General features: G+C 41.0%; 1 protein-coding gene across 1 annotated transcript in view; it reads left to right on the top strand.

Moving 5' to 3' along the window:
* ECT2L (epithelial cell transforming 2 like) overlaps window positions 1–20,792 on the top strand; it is a 107,531-nt gene that overhangs the window by 18,425 nt on the left and 68,314 nt on the right. Inside the window, exons 2-3 of the mRNA XM_011962176.1 lie at window positions 375–543; window positions 1,714–1,826. Of these exons, the coding sequence (XP_011817566.1) occupies window positions 478–543; window positions 1,714–1,826 (179 nt within the window). The 5' untranslated portion in view covers window positions 375–477. The remainder of the gene's footprint in view (window positions 1–374; window positions 544–1,713; window positions 1,827–20,792) is intronic.

The raw sequence follows: 20,792 nt of genomic DNA, 5'->3' as shown, positions 1-20,792 counted from the left end.
AAAAAAACTAACAAAATAACAAATTCTTATTTTCCAGGTAAAGAAAAAGTCAACCCCCTTGGCTGATGAATCATGTCAGTTTCTAAGTATCATTTCCTGAAACCTTTCCAGTGCTTCCCATTTTCCCAGCTAAGAAAAAAACTACTTTTGTTTAAATTCAGATTTGGGTGAAAGTAGGTAAGAATAGAATAATTGCAATGATTTGAAGTTCATGGGATTTTTGTGTGTATTTGTATGGCTTATTGTATACACAGATGAATTGTATAAATACACATGTACACACATGAATTGTTATAATTCTGTCTATATGTTATATGTGAATTTCTATAATTATGTAATTCCTATAAGGACACTAACATATTGGATATTTCTAGGTGATCTTAATTGCACACCTATTGAAATAAACCTGTAGTTTCCAGAAGTGGAAGAAAATTTGCTGAAACGTCAGCTGGGGATTCTTCCTGAAGAACTCCAGAAATGGAGAGCTTCCACACAAGATTTAGTGCCTGGACACCTTTAAGCAACAAGTCATTAAATACACAGGTAAGTTACATACTTTAAAATAGAACAAGTTTAATTCATAGAGTTAATTTTACTGTGATACATTGGGTCTCATGTTGCCATATTTTTAAAGAAAAACTCTCTAAAGAATTTAGCTTTTGATTCAGTTTAAACAAAAATAAACTTAGCTTTGTTCCAAAGACAGTCTCTTCTCACACCAGTCCCCATCTTCTACCTTAAGGGAGGCTCCAGATGGCCTCCCTTTCCACTCAGTACCTCCAGGGACAAAATAGAGACCTCCAGGACATACAGTTGCTGGAGACAGGGGAGGCATATGAGAAGGTGCTTTTGGTGGTGGAGGCTGGGAGTGTTCATGCATGTGTTTCTGTGTATTTCTGTAATCCTCTCTCCCCTCCTGTGCCAATTGGATGGTTCCATGTGGCCTGGGGATGCCTCTCCTATTTTAAGGTAATTCAGGAAGTCGTGGTTTAATGGCTTATGGTGGCTCTGGCAATAGAGAAGGCGAACTGAGTGCTCAGAGCTCTCATGGGTGCTCTTGTGAGTTCAGCCTCATTCACCGGGAAAGGAGACTAGACCAGGCTGGGGCTAAAGCCTAACCTATGATAAGAACAGTGAGTTTGTTATCTCTATCTGAGCAAAGCTGGACCGAAACCCAGGTTTGGGGGATTCTGGTCCTTAATGTATATCTTCCCTAGAGACATGTCTCTGTTGGCTATTAAGTGATACTTACTTTCATCTTGGTGGGTGCTATGAAGATCCAGGGTTGTGAGTTAGTGAAGTTATACCTTCCTCAAATGGTCCTGTTCTCACAATTAAATAAGTGTAGCCCGTATATGTTTTCAAGATGAAATGTATGGACTCTGTTTCCCTAGGCCACATTAGCCTAGGTAGAAACAAGATCCATTACCTCTTTGTTTTCCAGAGGCCCTTCTTGGGCCCCTCTATAATTACATCCCTGCCAGTCTTTCCCATCAGCCCACCCAACAAGTCTGGGCCTGTCAGTATCCCTGGGTAAAAAGTTTAACCTGAAAGGAGACACCTTTCTCTCTATATGTGAAAGCGCTGTGTGAACTGTAATGCACTCTGCAAATATTAGCAGTGAGGTTGCTGGTAGATTGTCTAAAGATTGCTTAGCAATTAAAAACATTGAACTGTAGAGCAAAATGTCACTTCCTCCCCTCTCCCTTACAGCTCTTTCAGGAAAGAGTGGCTCTTATAAGTCATTGGTTTGACCTCTGGACTAACAAGCAACGTCAAGAATTCTTATTCACGATTTTTTTAAGATGCACTAAATCACAGTTAAGGTAAGTGTAGCCTAATGATGTAATTAACATTGATTCTTAAAGAAAACCATACATAAATGTTTATATGACCTTTAAAAGATGTTTTGTTCCTAGGGGAAAAAAAAACAGGCAATTGATATTTTAAGGTTTATAAACAGACTCTTCCAGTGCCTGCTTTCTCCTTTTCTCCTTGAGGCTAAAGTGGAGCTGTGGGGGGATTTAATGCTTTCATACTATGGTGGGACTGTTTCATGTTGGCAAAAACACAATGGCTTCAGTCAGTGAATTTTGAACATTCTCTTAGCATATTAAATTTTCCTTGGAACCATCAGACAGACAATATATTGCAAATGGATATCTGGGACATAGGTAGGCAAAATCATTAAATAAATGGATGGATCTAAAAAATATATGACAAGTGACAGTGGTTGAAACATTTAGGAATATGAGCAAGACTTATACAGCCCTAGTCAAGGATTGCCAAGAGGGTTCTCTTTCTTTTTCTTCCCCTTCCCTCATGTTATATCTGTAATTTACTTTAAAACACTCAGCACAGACAGTGTGACATCTGTGAGTTGAAGTTATGCCCAGGGTCAGCTCATGTTTGGTCAGGAATGAATACCCTAGGAGTCATTAGCCAGCTCTAGTTTGGAAGGTCAAAATACCTGAGTTATCAGATACTTTACTAATTAGCATAGCAAATATCAGGCATTTTTTTCAAAACAACCTGTGGCTTGTTAACTAGCCAGACGAATGTTAGAAACGGATTCTCTTTTGTGAAGTTAAAGGTATTCAAGATATGTGTGGACTGACCGAAATATTCTAGAGAGCCCTCCAGCTTGCCTGGGTGTGGCTGAAGAATCCAGCCTGGCTGGTAGCGGGTGTGTGGCAGGATGGTTTTCCAGCCTACAATGCCAAATAAATGGCCTTATGTTAGTCTGGAGGATTTCTGGTAGCCCGAGGCCAACAATGAGGGTAAAAATAATAGAATACTGTTTCTGAAACATTGTCCTTTCGAATGAACCTTTTACCCAGAGGAGAGAGAGCTGGGACTTCATCAGGCCTACAGAGGAGACTGTGTGAAGTTGTTTGGGCTTATTTACTAATAATGTTTGTTTAGAAAAACTCTAAGTATGGCATCATTTGATGTTAGGTACTTTCACTAGAACTTGGTGGTGAGGCTGCAGGAGAGGGTAACCTTCGGATGTCTTAGATAGCCCACAAAAGTATCTGGGAGTTGTGCATGATCAAATTGGCGTATTTTAGGTGGAGCACTTGCTTCTTGTTCTTTCTTACGTATTTTCCTGCCGGTCTCTTTTGATCAGTCATTTTTTCTCTCCTCCTCACGTGTCGGCTACTCCTGCATCTGTGGGTGCAAAGCAGATTGTTAATGGACTCTCCCAGTGGAGTCACTGGAAGGAGACAGGCATCTTCCTGGCTCTGTTGAAAGAGGCTACAAAGACAGGGCACGGATAAACAGGCCCTTCAGTCAATGTTGAAATATCAGGGGGAAGAGACATTTTATGATAGTCATTGGCCATATTTCCTTTTACTCCAACTTTGCAGCTTTCAAGATAAGAAAATAACAGATCAGTCGTCACATTTATAACCACTTTGTGCGTCGTGTTCTAGGCTCAGGTATCATAAACCAGGCAATTTTAGTCATGACCACTGGAGGTCATTAGAGATCTTGTGGTATACTTTGAAGCAGCATAATTTAGGCCTGGCATTTTGTCACTGGAAATTGCATCTTTTGTCTGGTAACTGAATTTTTTTTTCTGAGACAAAAATATAAAACTAACCTGTTCAGTGAAAGCGTTTTTTGTTTTTTGTTTTTTGTTTTTTTTTTTTTGGATAGCAGTAGCATTTCTTCAGAGAGCAGACTGTATTTCACAGTTCCATGAAATTCCATGATCATAACCACATGTTCAGACCATTTCATCACCCCACAAAGAACGCCCCTACCCATTAACAGTAACTTCTCATCTCCATCCCTCTAGATCTGGGCAAACAAGAATTTACTTTCTGTCTCTATAAATTTGCCTATTCTGGACTTTTCGTATAAATGGAATTAGACAGTATGTGGTCTTTTGTGACTGGCTTCTTTCACATATTATAGTGTTCTCAAGGTTCATCCATTTTGTAGCACATATCAGTACTTCTTTCCTTTTTATTGTCAAATGTTATCCCATTGTATGGATATGCTATATTTTATTTATCCACTCATCAGTTGATGGACATATGGACTGTTTCCCATCTTTATTTACAATAATTATTATAAATAATGCTGCTATGAACATCTGTGTCCAAGTTTTTGCACAGGGATATTTTTATTTCTCTTAGCTATACATACAGGAATGGAATTGCTAGGTCCCATGGTAGTACAATCATTTTTAATTATTAAGCATTTCTTTTGAATCATTTATTCCTGTAGTCTTGCCTACCCAATAACTGTAAATAAGCTTGTTAATAAATGAAATAAATTAGCATTATTTGAATGCTTGAAATCTTTATATGTAAGGTAGGCTATATTCGTGCAATACCTTCCTTTCAAGGTAGAGAGACCATTGTTTTAGATGTTTTGTTTTCTAATTTCAAAATAATTTTTGTTTTAATTCAGTTATAAACAGGGTATTGCAATATTGGTGGGAACTGTTATCACAACTGTCTTTTAAAAAATTCTTAATCTCTATGAGATATATTCAAATATCTTAGAGTTTTCTTTCCTGTCCTAATAAATATTCCCTATTGTTAAGTTTTAAGATGATTTCCTAAGTGGAATTTTATGATATTTAAGACATTTTTTAAAAGTTCAGCTTCTTAGACCATCCTTCCGGCAAATTCTCCTTCTCACCACAACTAAAATGTCCCTTCTCCTGGGAAGCCTTCTCTGCTGGTCTTTCATGCCCAGCAACTTTATATCTCAATTGTGGCTTTTCCTCAGTATGTTATGGCCCCGTGTCATCCACATGACTAATGGTTTCCAGTGATGTCTTTCCCCTACCACTTGACTAGGTTGACCTTTCCTGTGACTCCTTAAAGGAAACTGGGTTGCTTGTGTCTGTTACGCTTGGAGACACCTATGAGGAGTCTGAATCAGTCTCCTTGCCACACTGGTTTAACCGGTTTTGAATTGCCTCTGCTTAGTGCCTGGTAATTCCTTAAACAAAAGCCTTTGGTTTCAGAGCCGGAGCTGCTCAAACTTGCAGCTTTCCTCGGTGGGTGGGGCAGCATCCATGCAACTGCATTCCCTAGAGGGAGAATGCATTGATTCAGGTGTGTATGTGCGTGTTTGTGTGTGTGTGTGTGAGATAACAAACAGCCCATGAAGGATTCGCTCTCATCACTTTTCTCCATCACAGCAGACTCGAAATGGGGTTGGAGGGCAGAAAAATGTATCTACCAAGGTGTATTAAGAGAGAACAGCCCCGACTCCCACTTCCATTCTTCCTATGCAGCCTGCGAGGGCTCACTTGAGGACGTCTGTCTCAGCTGTGATCTGTGAGGCAATCTGGTGTGCAGTTTTTAAGAGACAACATACTCCTAGGTTAATTTTAAATATAGAACAGCCACATCACTCTCAGTTACTGAATGTCCATTTAAAAGGAGACTATTTCTGTGTGGAGTTGGTGAAGATGTTAAAGAAAAAAAACACGGAATGAAACTTGATGAAGACAGTAAAGCAGACGTTATTGAGAACCATGGAGATAGCAGATAGCTATAGGGACTGCTGCATGGGATCAGGGGAGACAGATTGGGCTCAACCAGATGCAGCATGGACAAGTGGGGACGGATAGCCAAGGAACAGGCTGGGGCTCAGTGGATGGAAAACTACTCAAGAAAACATCAGGGGTAAGCGGGGATCTGAATACACTGACCCAACAGGACTCTTGCTGAAGGCATGCCAGGGTGCTCAGACAACACCTGTGGGAGGGTGGAGGATGAGGAACCTGATAAGATATCCAGGGTGGGGGTTCTTCCTAAACTGACTTTAACAGGGCTCTTTACTAAAACAGAATTTTATAAAGAAGTGCACAGGTGGGTCAAAGGGAAGTTTCAGAAGCTTGACTAAAGTTTGGTCAAGCAGAGAATCTTTGTCAGAGAGGAGAGGGGAGTACTCAAAGTGAAAGTGTACACTTGTATCTAAAACGACTGTTTCCTAAATATCCAAGGCAAGTCTGGAAATTCAAGTCATCTTGACTTCCTTCTCCTTCGCCCAGTATTCTGCATATGTTCCTGCCCTTCTACACACGTGGGCTGGTTAAGGACAACCACAAGAAATATTAGCATTTGCAATTGGGATGGTTTTTAGAGGTGAATGATGCTTAAAAAAAAAAAAGAAACGAAAAAGAAAATCATTGAGTTTTAAAAGGAAAAAGCAAAAAGCAAAGCTCTGTGATTGGATGGATGGAGGGAAGGTTATTGGCCTATATTAGGCAACATCCACTGACTTGAAGTTCTCACTCCCATTTTGTGAGTGTGTGGAGCTGCGCTCTCTCCCTTTCTCATGTTGAGCTTCTCTGTCTACCGCTTGACACCACCCGACACTATGTGACATGCAGGACTTGTTTATTTGCTGTCTGCCTACCCCACTAGAATAAGGGCTCCATGACAGCAAAGACTTTGGTGACTCTTTTCATCTCTAGCACTTAGAGCCATACCAGGCACATAGCAGCCACTCAATAAATGCTTGTTGAATGAATTCAGATATCTAAAGCACTCCTAATTCCAAAAATGACGAAAAGATAATCAGAAAAAAATTTTCATTTGGTAGCTCTCTAGGAGGAAGGAATTTTTCAAAATATTCCAAGTTTTAATTTAAAAAAAATTAGCTGGGCATGGTGGCGGGCACCTCTAATCCCAGCTACTCGGGAGGCTGAGGCAGGAGAATCGCTTGAATGTGGGAGGTGGAGGTTGCAGTGAACTGAGATCGCACCATTGCACTCCAGCCTGGGCTACAGAGCAAGACTTCATGAAAAAAAAAAAATTCCAAGCATTAGAATATAGGACATTACTAATACTTTGCATTATTCAAGTTTTCATTATTTAATTCAAGGTGGCTGGAGAAATCTTTCCCCTTGTCTTTCTTCAATTCCTGCTTACAGGGTTAGACACTGTTGATTACTGGCCCAGCCAAGTCATTCCACATTCCTCTCCTTCTTCCTGACAGAAACTCTGATTTTTCCCCCCGGGCATTCTATGCTTCAGGGGTGGCTGGTAAGTAACCCCACCCTACCAAGGGTGGGTCAGGGTTGGACTAAATTCATCATGATCACTGCCTCCCCTGGTTGGTGTCTGCTTTAGGAAAGGGTGTGTAGATATTAATTCTGCCCAAGGAGACGTAAGGGTGGACAGTCTTCTTGCTGAAAGAAACTTAAACAAGATTTGAGGATGAACATCTTCTCTTCCATCCTGCTAGCTGTGGTCACTGTTGTGTGAAAACCAATGCTCACCGCAGTTAGTTATTTGAGAACTATTTTTGGGACAAGCCTGAGGACCAAAGAAAACGGTTGAGGATGGCAAAGTGAAAATATAAGAAATCCTTGATGACATCATTGATTCCTTGAATTTGCTAAATCTGAAGCTGCCATTGTTTACAGTGAAAGGAAAAAAATAGGTTGAGAATGGTCCATAACAGTCCATTTATCTAGTAGTCACTTCTCTGGTCATCTCAACTCTAAATTTTATCTGAGAACCATGAAGGAAAAAACAAAAACCTTTTAGCAGTGAAATAGATTCCTTTTACACACAGGAGAAAGGCCTTCAGACTCTCATGCATAGTCTAAGTATTTAATTAATTTGGGACTTCAATAAAGTGATTCAGAAATGAGTTATACATACTTCTAAGACCACGATACATATGTTCAGTGCTTTGAATTTAACGTCGACATTAGCATTAGGATCTGCTATGATGCTTCCTTCTACCAATGGGAAGTTCACAGCTGTTGAGAAGGGATGGTCCCTCAGAATCACTTGGAGTTTGTAAAACAGATAATGAGCCTCACACCTAGACATTCTGGCTCAACACAATGGAATGGGGTGGAGGAAGCTGTTTTTACAAAGTTCCTCAGGTGATCTGGTGTATAGCCAAGGGTCAGACACAGGGGTGGGTGACCTGAAAGCCCCAAGGCTTTTTCCATCTCTTGATTCTACTCCTCCTTGGAGTCAGGAACACAGATCACATGAACTGTCTCGATCCTTCTGGTCTCAGTGCAATGAAACAAAATGATTTGTTCCAGTTCTGTGGGTGCCTTTTTCATTTTGCACTTGTGATGCTACTTACTGGCTTTAGAATGTGTTTCACTGTAGGCAGCCCAAAACTTGACGTGAATCATGAAGGACGTATTTTATTCTCACATCATTTAAAACTTCAGATATGGGTCTTCCTGCAGCTGAAGCTTCTTGCAGTGCTTCCGTAGTGAAACCAATGGCTTGTTTCTTCCTGTGCCTGTTCTGCCTCTGTAGCCATGGCTTTCTCCTTCCATTCCCTCAGATGTGTCCAGAAGAAAGAAACATTTGTTTGGGATTTATTCTGATCAGACTCGTTTAGGCCCATGCCCATTTCTGGCCACTTGCTGTGGCCAGGGGATTGGCCTATACCTTGATCATATGCTTTTCAGAGCTGTGGTGTCAGCTTCTTTAGAATTATGTACACTGCCAAATAGAAATTGGGGTTATTTCACCAACAGAAGGGTAAGTAAATGAAGGATGACAAAAGCTAGTTTCTTCATTTAGCATTGAACAAATATTAACTGAGTACCTACCATGGACCAAGCACAGTTCTGAGTGCATGGGACTCAACAGTGAGCAGAGTGGAAAAGGGCCTGCCCACTGCAGTTTATATTCTAGTAGAATAAAACTAAGATAGAAAAAGGGTGAACCCTGGAAGCAGCCAGACATCAAAGCTTCTAGCCCTTTGATGGGGAGCCCAAAAAGGCTCCACTGCTGGTTTTGAAGATGGAGGAAAAGGCCATGAGACAAGGAAGGCAGGCAGCTGCCAGGAGCAGGAAAAGGCACTGGGACTGACTGCAGCCCAGAGAAAGTGACTTGAGACGTCTGACCCGTAAGATCAGTCTGTTGCTTTAAGCCACTACGTTTGTGGTAGCTTTGTTTACAAATTTGTTAGAGCAGCAACAGGAAACTATTATAAGCAGTGATTTTCTTTTTCTATTTTTCAACGTTTATTCTTTTTTCAATTCTTATTTTAATTTATACACATTTATTTAGCCCCAGCCATGCTGCAAGCACTCTGACAGTTGCCAGGGACAGAGCAGTGAACAAGACAGTAGTGGAGACAGACATTATATGGTGAAGGAGGCCGGGTGCAATGGCTCACACCTGTTATCTTAGCACTTAGGGACAGAGGCCAGTGGATCACTTGAGCTTAGGAGTTCGAGACCAGCCTGGGCAACATGGTGAAAACCTGTCTCTACTAAAAAATACAAAAATTAGCTGGGTGCTGTGGTGTGTGCCTGTAGTCCCAGCTACTTAGAAGGCTGATGATGCAGGGGAATTGCTTGAGCCTGGGAGGTGGAGGTTGCAGTGAACTGAGATTATACCATTACACTCCAGCCTGGGCAACAGAGTCAGAGACCCTGTCTTAAAAATAAATAAACAAATAAATAAATAAATAAATAAATGGTGGAGTCTGAAAACGGACTGGGTCAGCAAGAATAAAAACATAAAACAGCGCTTAGATTACACGGTAATGCACATCAAGTGTAAAGGACACAGGTTTCAGCAAAGGTTGTGAGATGGCATTAAGCGGGAGTGCTCAATGAGTGTCAGTCAGCCTCCTAAAGGGATGTGTTTGGGCAGCAGGAATGGTTGTTGAGGAGATGGGGGGATCCTGGCTGTACCCCAGACATGTCACTCTAAAACTCCACTATCATCACTTGATCTGGTTGCCTGCGTTGTTGCCAAAACAGTTTTCACCAGCCACGGGACCCTAACCCACTCTACTGGTTTCAGCTATTTCTGGCTCCACCCCCCAGAACCACATCACCTCATTGGCCCTAAATTATCATGAACACATAGGAAGTCAAACTGCAATTACGTAACAACAATACATCTGTGTGCATGCATTATGCGTGATTTCCCATGATCCAAGACCAGCCTTGCCAGCCTCACATAACAAAGAAGTAGCTGTGACTGTGAGAAGTGACAAAGGAAAAGTAATGGGACTTTACCTAGGCCAGAGGGTCAGGGAAAGCTGCCCTGAGGGTGGGATATTTACACTGGAGTCTGAAGGACGAGTAGGAGTCAGACAAGCAAAGACTTAGAGAGTGACTGTTCTATCTGGAGGGGACAGGATGTGTGAGAACCTTGGTTCTTCTTTGCCTGCTCAACACCAATACCAGGCTTTTGTAGAAGCATTAGAAAATACAGATAGTGCCGGGCACAGTGGCTCACACCTGTAACCCCAAAACTTTGGGAGGCTGAGGCGGGTGGATCACTTGAGGTCAGGAGTTCGAGACCAGCCTGGCCAACATGGTGAAACCCCGTTTCTACTAAAAATACAAAAATATTAGCCAGGTGTGGTGGGGGACACTTGTCATCCCAGCTGCTAGGGAGGCTGAGGCAGGAGAATCGCTTGAACCCATAAGGCAGAGGTCACAGTGAGCTGAGATCATGCCACTGCACTCCAGCCTGGGCGACAGAGCAGGACTCCATCTAAACAAAAAAAAAAAAAAGAAAAAAGAAAAAAAGAAAAGAAAATATAGATAAGTAAAAAGAGGGAAATAGCAATCACCAATAATCCAATGATCACCACCATATACAGCCTTCTTTTTACACTCCTGTGCATTTGTATGACTATATATGATCCAATTAGACCAATTATCCAGAATTTTTTTTTCCAAAGAAACTTCAGTCACTCTCCTTATTGCTTTAGCCATATCCAGGTTTGCTCTCTCGTCCTCTGAAGACTTCAGCACATGGTTCTTCATTTCGTTTATATCCCAAACCCAGTCATTAGTCTGTGTGACACTGGCATTCACGAGGAAAACCCACTTCACACTCTGGACACCCAGTTGGTCTTATCACCCAAAATGAATTTTTCTCCCCCTGCCTTAATCAACGACTCCCACAATAAATGCATTACAGTTAATCCAAAGTCACTGATGGAAGCCTTCCCTCTTCTCCCAGTTTGCCTGTTCAGCTATCCCCATCTGGAGCGCTGTTCTACTCACTGACCTTGCAGTCCACGGGCTCCCCTTTCCTTGGTATTTAACTTGCCTGATCACCCCATTTAGGGGCCATGGCCTGCCGTGTTAGTAATTCACATTCCAATTCTCTCAGCTCTCTTGTTCAAGATTTTTATCACATTCATCTTCCAAAATCCTAGTCTGAATATCTGAACTTTTAAATTTCTCCCCTACGTACATACCAGCCACTAAGAATTACTAGAGAAAACCAACAGAAAGGTAGATTGTTTGCTAGAAATTATTTTTTCTTTATTTTGGGAAAATTAAAGTTTAATTAAAACTATAATGATATAGGCCAGGCACGATGGCTCATACCTGAAATCCCAGCACTTTGGGAGGCCAGGGAAGGAGGATCACTTGAGGTCAAGAGTTTAAGACCAGCCTGGCCAACATGGTGAAACCCTGACTCTACTAAAAATACAAAACACAGCTGGATGTGGTGGCAGTTGTCTGTAATTTGGGAGGCTGAGGCAGGAGAACCTCTTGAACCTGGGAGGCAGAGGTTGCAGTGAGCTGAGATCACATCATTGCATTCCAGCTCAGGCAACAGACACTCCATCTCAAGAAAAAGAAAACCAAACTATACTGATCGAGTTTGGGTATTAGTTCCCACCCAAATCTCATAATGAATTGTAATCCCCAATACTGAAGGGAGATCTGGAGGGAGGTGTTTGGGTCATGGGGGCAGATCCCTCATGGTTTGCTGCTGTCTTCATGATAGTGAGCATCTAAGAGATCTGGTCATTTAAAAGTGTATGGCACCCTCCCCCAACTCCCCCACTGTCTCACTTTCTTGCTCCTGCTTTCTTCATGTGACCTGCCTGCTTTCCCTTCACCTTCCACCATGATTGGAAGCTTCCTGAGGCCTCCTAAGAAACCAAGCAGATGCCAGCACCATGCTTCCTGTAAAGCCTGCAGAACCATGAGCCAATTAAAGCTCTCCTCTTTATAAACTACCCAGTCCCAGCCAGGTGCGGTGGCTCACACCTGTAATCCCAGCACTTTGGGAGGCCTAGATGGGCAGATCATGAGATCAGGAGTTCAAGACCAGCCTGGCCACCATGGTTAAACCCCATCTCTACTAAAGAAACAAAAAATCAGCCAGATGTGGTGACGCATGCCTGAAATCCCAACTACTCTGGAGGCTGAGGCAGGAGAATCCTTGAATCTGGGAGGCGGAGGTTGTAGTGAGCTGAGATCACACCATTGCACTCCAGCCTGGGCAACAGGGTGAGACTCTGTCTCAAACAAAACAGGAAAAAAAAAATATCCAGTCTGGGGTATTTCTTTATAGCAACACAAGAAGGGCCTAACACATCTACAAAAATATAAGGGACCCCGGCATATTCAGCACCTATTTTTAATAATTATCAGCTCATGGTTCATATTATTTCATCTATTTCCCCGAAGTTGTAACCACCCTATATACCTGGGTTATTATTATTTGTTTTGTTGTTTTTTAGATGGAGTCTCGCTCTGTCCCCCAGGCTGAAGTGCAGCAGCACAATCTCAGCTCACCGCAACCTCCGCCTCCCAGGTTCAAGAGGTCCTCCTGCCTCTGAGCCTCCCAAGTAGTTGGGATTACAGGTGCGTGCCATCACACCCAGCTAATTCTTATATTTTTAGTAGAGACGGGGTTTCACCATGTTGGCCAGACTGGTTTCAAACTCCTGACTTCAGTGATCCACCCTCATCGGCCTCCCAAAGTGCTAGGATTACAGGCATAAGCCACCACGCCCAGCCCCCGGTTTATTTTAAAGCAAACTGTAGACATCATGTCATTTCATACTTTAATATTCCAGTACATAACTTTTTTATAAAGGACTATTTTTTAAAATCTAATCACAATTGCATTATCGGCCTGAAAAAATAATTTCTTAGTATAATCAAATGTCTAGTCAGTAATCAATTTTCTTCAATGATCTCATAACTTACTTTAAAAATAATTGCTTTAACTCAGGACCCAGTAAGGTTCACAAATTGCAACTGATTAATATGACTTCTAGATTTCTTTTAATGTATAGGTTTTCTCCCCTCACTCTTTTTCTTTTCTTCCTTGTCCTGTAGAGTTTCCCACAGTCTATATTTTGCTGATTGTAAATTTCTGCCTCCCCTTTTCCTGAAAACTGGTAGTTTCAGGCCTGATGAAAGTCACATTTGATTTTTTGATAAGAATACTTTAAAGGTGGTGTTTTGTTCTTCCTTCAGAAGCTGGCGAGTTCCAGTGGTTTTTCTGTGTGCTGTTAGATGCCATTGACAATCTTGGCATGGGTCCACTGTTTCATTAGGGGTTGCAAAATGTCGACATACTACCTCGTCATTCCTTTTCTGTTTACTAGTTAGCATACTTCTATAAAGAGAAACGTTCCCTCTTTAATGAGGTGTTTTCCCCTGAGGTAGAGTTCATACAGGAAAGACACATGTTGATTTTATTTACCAGTTTTCTAACCAATAGCTTGGTTTTATGCCATCCTCCAAAATTGATCACTGAGTTCTTCATAGTATTATAAACTCATGAACTTAAGTATCTTATGTTTTAATCCATTTCAGTTATTTTCTTATTGGTATTGAAATTGTGTTGTTCCTGGCCAGGGGAGCCTCCTCAAGATAACTCTTGAGTTCTTTTGACATGTTAATTTCTCTTCTTCTTATTTTGAGACAGGGTCTCACTCTGTCACTCAGGCTAGGGTGCTGGCTAAGTTAAAAAAAATTTTTTTTATAGAGATGGGAGTCTCACTATGTTGCCCAGGCTGGTCTTGAACTCCTGCCCTCAAATTATCCTCCCACCTTGGCCTACCAAAGTGCTAGGATTACAGGGCGTGAGCCACCACACCTGTTTGTTTCTAATAGTTTCTTTTCTTTCTGGTGTGATAAAATCTTCTGGGCTCGTCTTGTCCTTTTTCTGCCTCAGACTTGGGATCACCATTTCTCCAAGGAGCCCTGTTTCCTTTTGGTGGGGTATAATATTTGGTATTAGGTATTGCCCTAATAGGGCACTCTTATAAGTATCTCATTAGGTTGTTCAAGTTTCTAGGAATTTTTAGTACACAGAACTAGAAAATAACTTTTAAAAAAAGTTACAATGCATCAAGAGTTCAGATCCATACTCTCAATTCAAATTCAAGTCAACAGGATTTGTATTGAACCTTTCTGTATTGCATCCATATCTCCTTTCTTTCACACAGGAAATCTTGGTTCCCAATGACATTAACGTAATAACTCATTTTCTTTGTTCCATAATACATGCACAACATTCCCAAAACAACAAAACCATCACTACCACTCCCTATGTCATTGCTGAAATCAGTTAAAAATAATTTTTGCAGTTCTTATTGTCCTCAAGGTATGCCACATTTAGGGACATGGAGTCAAATTTCTGTGTTTTAAAATGGAATAATCCCAATCTGTATGATTATTCAACTAACTCAATACACAATTAGGTTGGTTTCATTTTGCTTTTGAATTTTAGGGATTGCTTTTATCAAATCCAATTTTGTTTGATAATTTAATATTAAAAGACATGTGGTTACAGAAGTCGCATCTAGAAAGCAAGGTGTATTCAGAAAAATCTAGCTTCTACCACTGTGTTGTTCTGTGCTCTGTTCCTTCCTTCCAAATCTCTCTATGACAGGGGTGGGCAAACTTTTTCTAAAGGGCCAGATCGCAACAATCTTAGGCCTCGTGGGCCCTGTGATCCCTGCTCCAACTACTTAGCTTTACCGATGCAGTACAAAGGCCACCATAGGCAGTATGTAAGTAAATGGGTATGGTTGTGTTCCAGTAACATTTTGCAAAAAGGGATGTCAAAAACAAATGAATACAGTCCACAGGCCATACACCTGCTCTAGAGTCATCTGCAGGGACTATGCCCAGATCCCCAGTTTCAACTCACTACTCACCCCATCCTAAACTGGTTTCTGCCCTTTTAAGTCCATATGGCTAAATCCAGAGGACTCTTGGATTTTTTTCAGTTATCTTGCTTGTCCTCTCTGCAGTTGTCAGTACGATCAAGTACTTACTCCTCGAAATGACAATCTTCCTGTGGATGCCATGATAGAAGATTCACCTGGCTTCCTCCTACCTCTCGGTCCTGTCCTTTCCATGTTGTTTAATGACAAATCCTCTATGTGTCGTTAAATGCGGGCATTCCTCCAGCCTGTGGGAACTCTGCTTCTCTTTTTACTCTGTGCTGTCTGTGTAGAGCACTGAATCCATACCCAGGCTTTTATTTAATATTTCTGTAACAGTGATCAGGCAATTTTTATCTTTGGCCTAGACATTGCCTTTGAGTTCCCAATTATATATCCAACTGCTTACTTGATATTTAATTTTGAATGTCTTGAAAACACCCCAAAACAACATGTCCAAGTGTGTACAACTGTCATAGGCAAAATGTGACTATATTTTCTGTTTTAATAATGGTACCACCAGCCATCCAGTTCTAAAAGTTAGAAACCCAAGAGTCATCTAATCATCACGTATCAATTTACCCCCAATATCTCTCATGTGTTCAATTTTCTACATCTCTATCAATACCACCTTAGGCCAACCCACCATTATATCTGGCCTGGGCTATGGCTATGGCCGTGGCCTTCTAACTGGTCTCCCCGTCATTCTGGACTCTCCCACCCCTCCCTGTGCAGTCAGTGTTGGCTTCTCAAATGGCACTGAGACCATGTCATCATGCCCCTGTTTAACAGTTTCAGTTTAAAAAATTGTAAACTTTAACATGGCATCTAAGGCCCTGCAGGGATATGGCTCTGACCACCCCTTCAGCTTCCCCTCTTCCCTCTTCCTCCATAGTTCCTGGTGCTTCAGCCCAACTCACCTTCTTCCAGCTCTTCAGGTATGCCATGCTGTCTTTGCCCTTGACATTGCCCTCTACCAAGGAGGCTCTTCTACCTCCACTGCCCTTTTCTCCAAGTTGCCTTTAACCCACTTAGCTCCTGCAGGGAAGCCTTTCCACACATGTACTTTTTCTTCAGAAGATTAACTACAGTTATAATTTCACCATATTAGATTTTTTAAAAAATTGGTGCTGTCTTCCTAACCATATTGTAGGCTCCATAAAGGCAGAAATTGTGTCATTTTTTGTTTGTTTGTTTTTTGTCTCATTAAAACCCCAGAATATAAGAAGGGATTCAAAATAATGTTGATTTAATAAGCGAATCAGTGAACTGTACAACCACAGTAAACATGCACATACCAATTTAATGAAACAATTTTAGTTCATGTATTCCTTTGAGAACAGGTGTTCAAACTGCACCCAAAAACTATAAATCTTCCCCCCAGAAAAGACACATAGGTGCATAGATACAAAATTTGCCAGACATTTCAGGAACTTTGTATGCTGCATGAAACTCTCATATGGATAATAGTGCATGAAACTAAGTGAAATGTCTTCAATTTTTTTTATCATTTTTAATGACTTTATAGTATTCAATGGTCCAGATTTTGCTTAAGATTCTCTAGTTTTCCCTCCTTTGGTTTCAAGTTTATTATCCAACTTATTCAGTTTTCTCTTAATTTCAAAAACTATGTATTTTTTACTTCAAATGTCTGTTGTTTCTTTTCCAAATGAACATTTCAAACATTCACTCCTACTATTACCTTGACTTCTCTTTGAATATTTTCAGCATGTTTATGTTAAAATCTCTTGGATAATTTCATTACCTTTAGTTCTTGAGGTGACAGATCCCTTGTTTGTTTCATTTGCTGGCCTTTCCTCATGGTGTTTTAGTCTGAGGTTATTTTCCATGGGGAGGATAACTGCCCTGGGTTGTGGAGGCACATGGGGTGGTTCACATGTGTATCTTCGTCTCTGGGAACCCCTTGGGTTTCTTACTTTCTCACCAGCATTTATGTTTCTATTGTAGCTCAGGGTCTCTAATGTGCCAGGAGATTTAATATGGACTTAAGCCCATGCAAGGTACAGGCCTGTTCTGATTTCCCCCAGGTCTCCGTTTCCTTTAGCAGCCCAGGAGACAGTGTGCTTCCTTGCTTCTTCCCTGCAAGGTCTGGACTCCTGTCAGTAGGAAAGCCTAGCACTACTCATCAAGACTGGGCCCAATTCTTCTGTGAATTTCTCAATTTCAGCTCCCACTTGGTGTCCTTGTGTTGTTGTTTTTTTTTAATTTTATAACTTGCTGATTTCTTTTTTCATTACTTTTCCTTTTGAAGAGATTATGCTTTCTAATCCCAGCGCTTTTAGCTGTTTGAAATTAGTTCATAGTATATTAGTCCATTTCACACTGCTGTAAAGAACTGCCTGAGACTGGGTAATTTATAAAGATAAAAGAATTCATTGGCTCAGAGTTCTGCATGGGTGGGGAGGCCTCAGGAAACTTACAATCATGGCGGAAGGGGAAGCAGGCACATCTTACGTGGTGGCAGGTGACAGACAGAGACAGAGAGACGAGAGAGAGAGAGAGAGAGAGAGAGGAGGAACTGTCAAACACCAGTAAAACATTGGATCTCATGAGAACTCACTGTGACAAGAACAGCATGGGGGAAACCACCTCCATGATCTACTCACCCACCACCAGGTCCCTCCCTTGACATATGGGGATTATGGAGATTAAAATTTGAGATGAGATTTGAGTGGGGACATAAAGCCAAAGCATATCACATAGATTCCTCTTTCAGCTCAGTCTACTGATTTCTAGGAAGATTAGATTTTATAGATATGCCATAACTTATCTCAGACATTTAGCTTGTTTTCCCCAGCTTTTGCTACTATAAACAACACTTAAAGGAACATCCTTTAGCTAAATCCTTAGACATATCTTTAATCACTGTTTTAGGAACAACCCCTAGAAGATGAATTGCTGCATCCAAAAGCACATTTGTATGGCCGTTGTTATTTGTCACTTGTCAACTTGTCTTCCTTTTCATGCAACTCAGGAGTTGTACAAATGCCTATGGTTCCCCTTGCCCTTGTATCATCTCCTTTTGGCCCCGTTAAAATATGCACCAGAGGACCACCTGAGGTCGAGAGTTCGAGACCAGCCTGGCCAACATGGTGAAACCCCGTCTCTACTAAAAATACAAAAAGTAGCCGGGCTTGGTGGCACGGACCTGTAATCCTAGCTGCTCAGGAGGCTGAGACAGGAGAATCGCTTGAACCCAGGAGGTGGAGGTTGCAGTGAGCAGAGATCACACCACAGTACTCCAGCCTGGGTGAGACGGCAAGACTCCATTTCAAAAATAAATAAATAAATAATTTTTAAAAAAACAAAACAAAACCATGCACCAGGGACTGAAACTGGGGTATGAACAGCACCCCAGACCCTGACCAAGCCATAAAACTGTTTGTAAAGAAGCCACCAGAAAAGGCTTAGAGGTGCTGCCTAGGCAACCAGAAAACAGGGACCTCTGCCAAATCCAGTCTCCCCTCCACAGGCCTCTCTCCAAGCTGTTCTCCTAGTCATTTTCATCACAGTTTTGGCAGCTTCTTTCTACTTATCAGAAGTTTAAGAGCAGAGAATTAAATTCAAGTCCCGCATTACTAAGCTTTTGTTATTTTTGCAAAGTACACGTTGTACATTCAGTGGCACACTGCAAAGCATTATCATGAATTATTTAAATGAAACCATCCTTGTCACAATAAATGAGCAAAACACATTTTTTCACTTTCTTCTTACATGTTGTTATTTCTCTTCACGGATTTCTTACTTTGCAACATTAACTAAAACATGATGAGCCCCGCAATGTCATTACTACAAACTACCCTACCTTAGTTCTGCTGATCATGTATTTTTTTTTAATGTGACAGAAGCATTTTTCTTTCTTCTTAAGATTCATTATACTCAAATGTGTCCCTGTAGCAGCATAGAATAGGAACAAATATGAAATATGTATAACCAAGGTTTACTTTTGGAAGTAATTCATATTCAATTCTCATTTGCTTTGCTGGGATGGAACAATAGATGCTGTGAGGTGGGAAGGTAGTAGACATGAAAATCTAAAGATACTGAGACCCTTCTTTGGAAAGGAGGCCAGAAACATTTCTGTTTTGCCTCATATTTTATTAATCTATTTTATAATTCCAAGTAAATGAGAATAAAACTTATCTCAAAGGCTAGCAAAATGATCCTAAAGTCTCAGGCAATGAGGACAGTAATTCATTAAAGATTAACTGTTCTTGGCATTGTCACAGTCTTGTTCAGCTTGAATGTTAATCTCTAAGGAAATTACAGTTATTACCTGTGCTTTATTGTTGATACTGACAAGATCCTCAAGTGACACTTCTGTCTGTGGATACTACATGCTACCAGTACAGGCCCGACTCCATTCTTTGCCCCTGTTTACACACACACACACACACACACACACACACACACACACACACTCTCTCTCTCTCTCTCTCTTTCTCTCCTTACAACGGCATGCAAACAGGTTCATTTTACGCCACTCTGTTTCATTTCAGGATGTGACAAGGCTACATGGACAGGGATTAAAAAAACAGCAGTGACTTAAGGCCAGGGGAGGAGGAACACAGAAAATAAATCAGCAATCATTAAAACTTGGAACTGAAGCAAACTTTTAAAAAAATATTTTGGCCACTTAAAAAAAACTTTTCGTTTTGCAATAATTTTTAACTCACAGAAAAGTTGCAAGAATAGTACAGATAATGTCTTTATCCCTTTTACCTGGACTTCCTCATTTAGTTAACATTTTAATAGTTATGGCTGGGCACAGTGGCTCACACCTATAATCCCAGCACTTTGGGAGGCCAAGGCAGGCGGATCACTTGAGCTAAAGAGTTCGAGACCAGCCTGGGCAACATAATGAAACCACATCTCCACTAAAAATACAAAAAAATTAGCCAGGTGTGTGGTGCATGCCTGGAGTCCTAGCAATTTGGGAGGCTGAGGTGGGAGGACTGCTTGAGGCCGGGAAGCAGAGGTTGCAGTGAGCTGAGATCGTGCCACTGCCCTCCAGCCTGGGTGACAGAGCCAGGCCCTGTCTCAAAAAAAAAAAAAAAAAAAGTTAACAGTTTAATAGCTAACATTTTACCATTTTTGCCTTATTATTTAGAATCACTTGAGAGTAAATTACAAACATGATGTCCATTACCTTAAGGGTGTCAATGTGTGTTTCCTAAAACACGAGGTGTACACACTGCTGAAAAATCAAAGTACATCCAGCATTACCAGGAAATCAGCACTGATAAAACACTATATCCACCCCGCAGACTCCATTCCCATATTCCTGATTGCTCCAGCAATGTCCTTTATAATCACACTTTTCCTTTTGGTCTAGAATCCAGCCCAGGATTATCTACTGTATTTAGTTTCCATGTCTCTAGATCCGCCTTCAAAGTGGAGCAAATGCTCAGGTTTTCCTTGTCTCTTATGACTTGATACTTTTGAAGAGTACAGGCCTGCTGCTTTGTCAAATGACCCTCGATTTCTGGATGGGTGATGGTTCCTCAAGATTACCTTCAGTTTATACCTTCTTGGCAGGAACAGCGTGGAAATGATGCTGTGTTCTCTGTGGATTGCATCGGGGGGCATAGCATATCAATTTGTCCCACAGCTGGTGATTATATCCCTTGGTTAAGATAGTTAATTATTAAGTATTTTGTACTTAATTTATATTTAATAAACAATTTTAAAGCATTTGATTAATTTTAAAGTAATCAAAAACTATTTTAATCTATGTAAATATCCTGTTTCTTATCAAGCTTCACCCACTAGTTTTGGCATTCATTAATCATTCTTTTTTTTTTTTTTTTGAGATGGAATTTTGCTCTTGTCACCCAGGCTGGAGTGCAGTG

Source organism: Colobus angolensis, unplaced genomic scaffold (genome assembly GCF_000951035.1).
Source record: "Colobus angolensis palliatus isolate OR3802 unplaced genomic scaffold, Cang.pa_1.0 Scaffold58, whole genome shotgun sequence".
NCBI classification, from domain to species: Eukaryota; Metazoa; Chordata; class Mammalia; order Primates; family Cercopithecidae; genus Colobus; species Colobus angolensis.
Note: the sequence above shows the minus strand (reverse complement) of the source record. Positions and strands in the feature narration are given on the sequence as shown.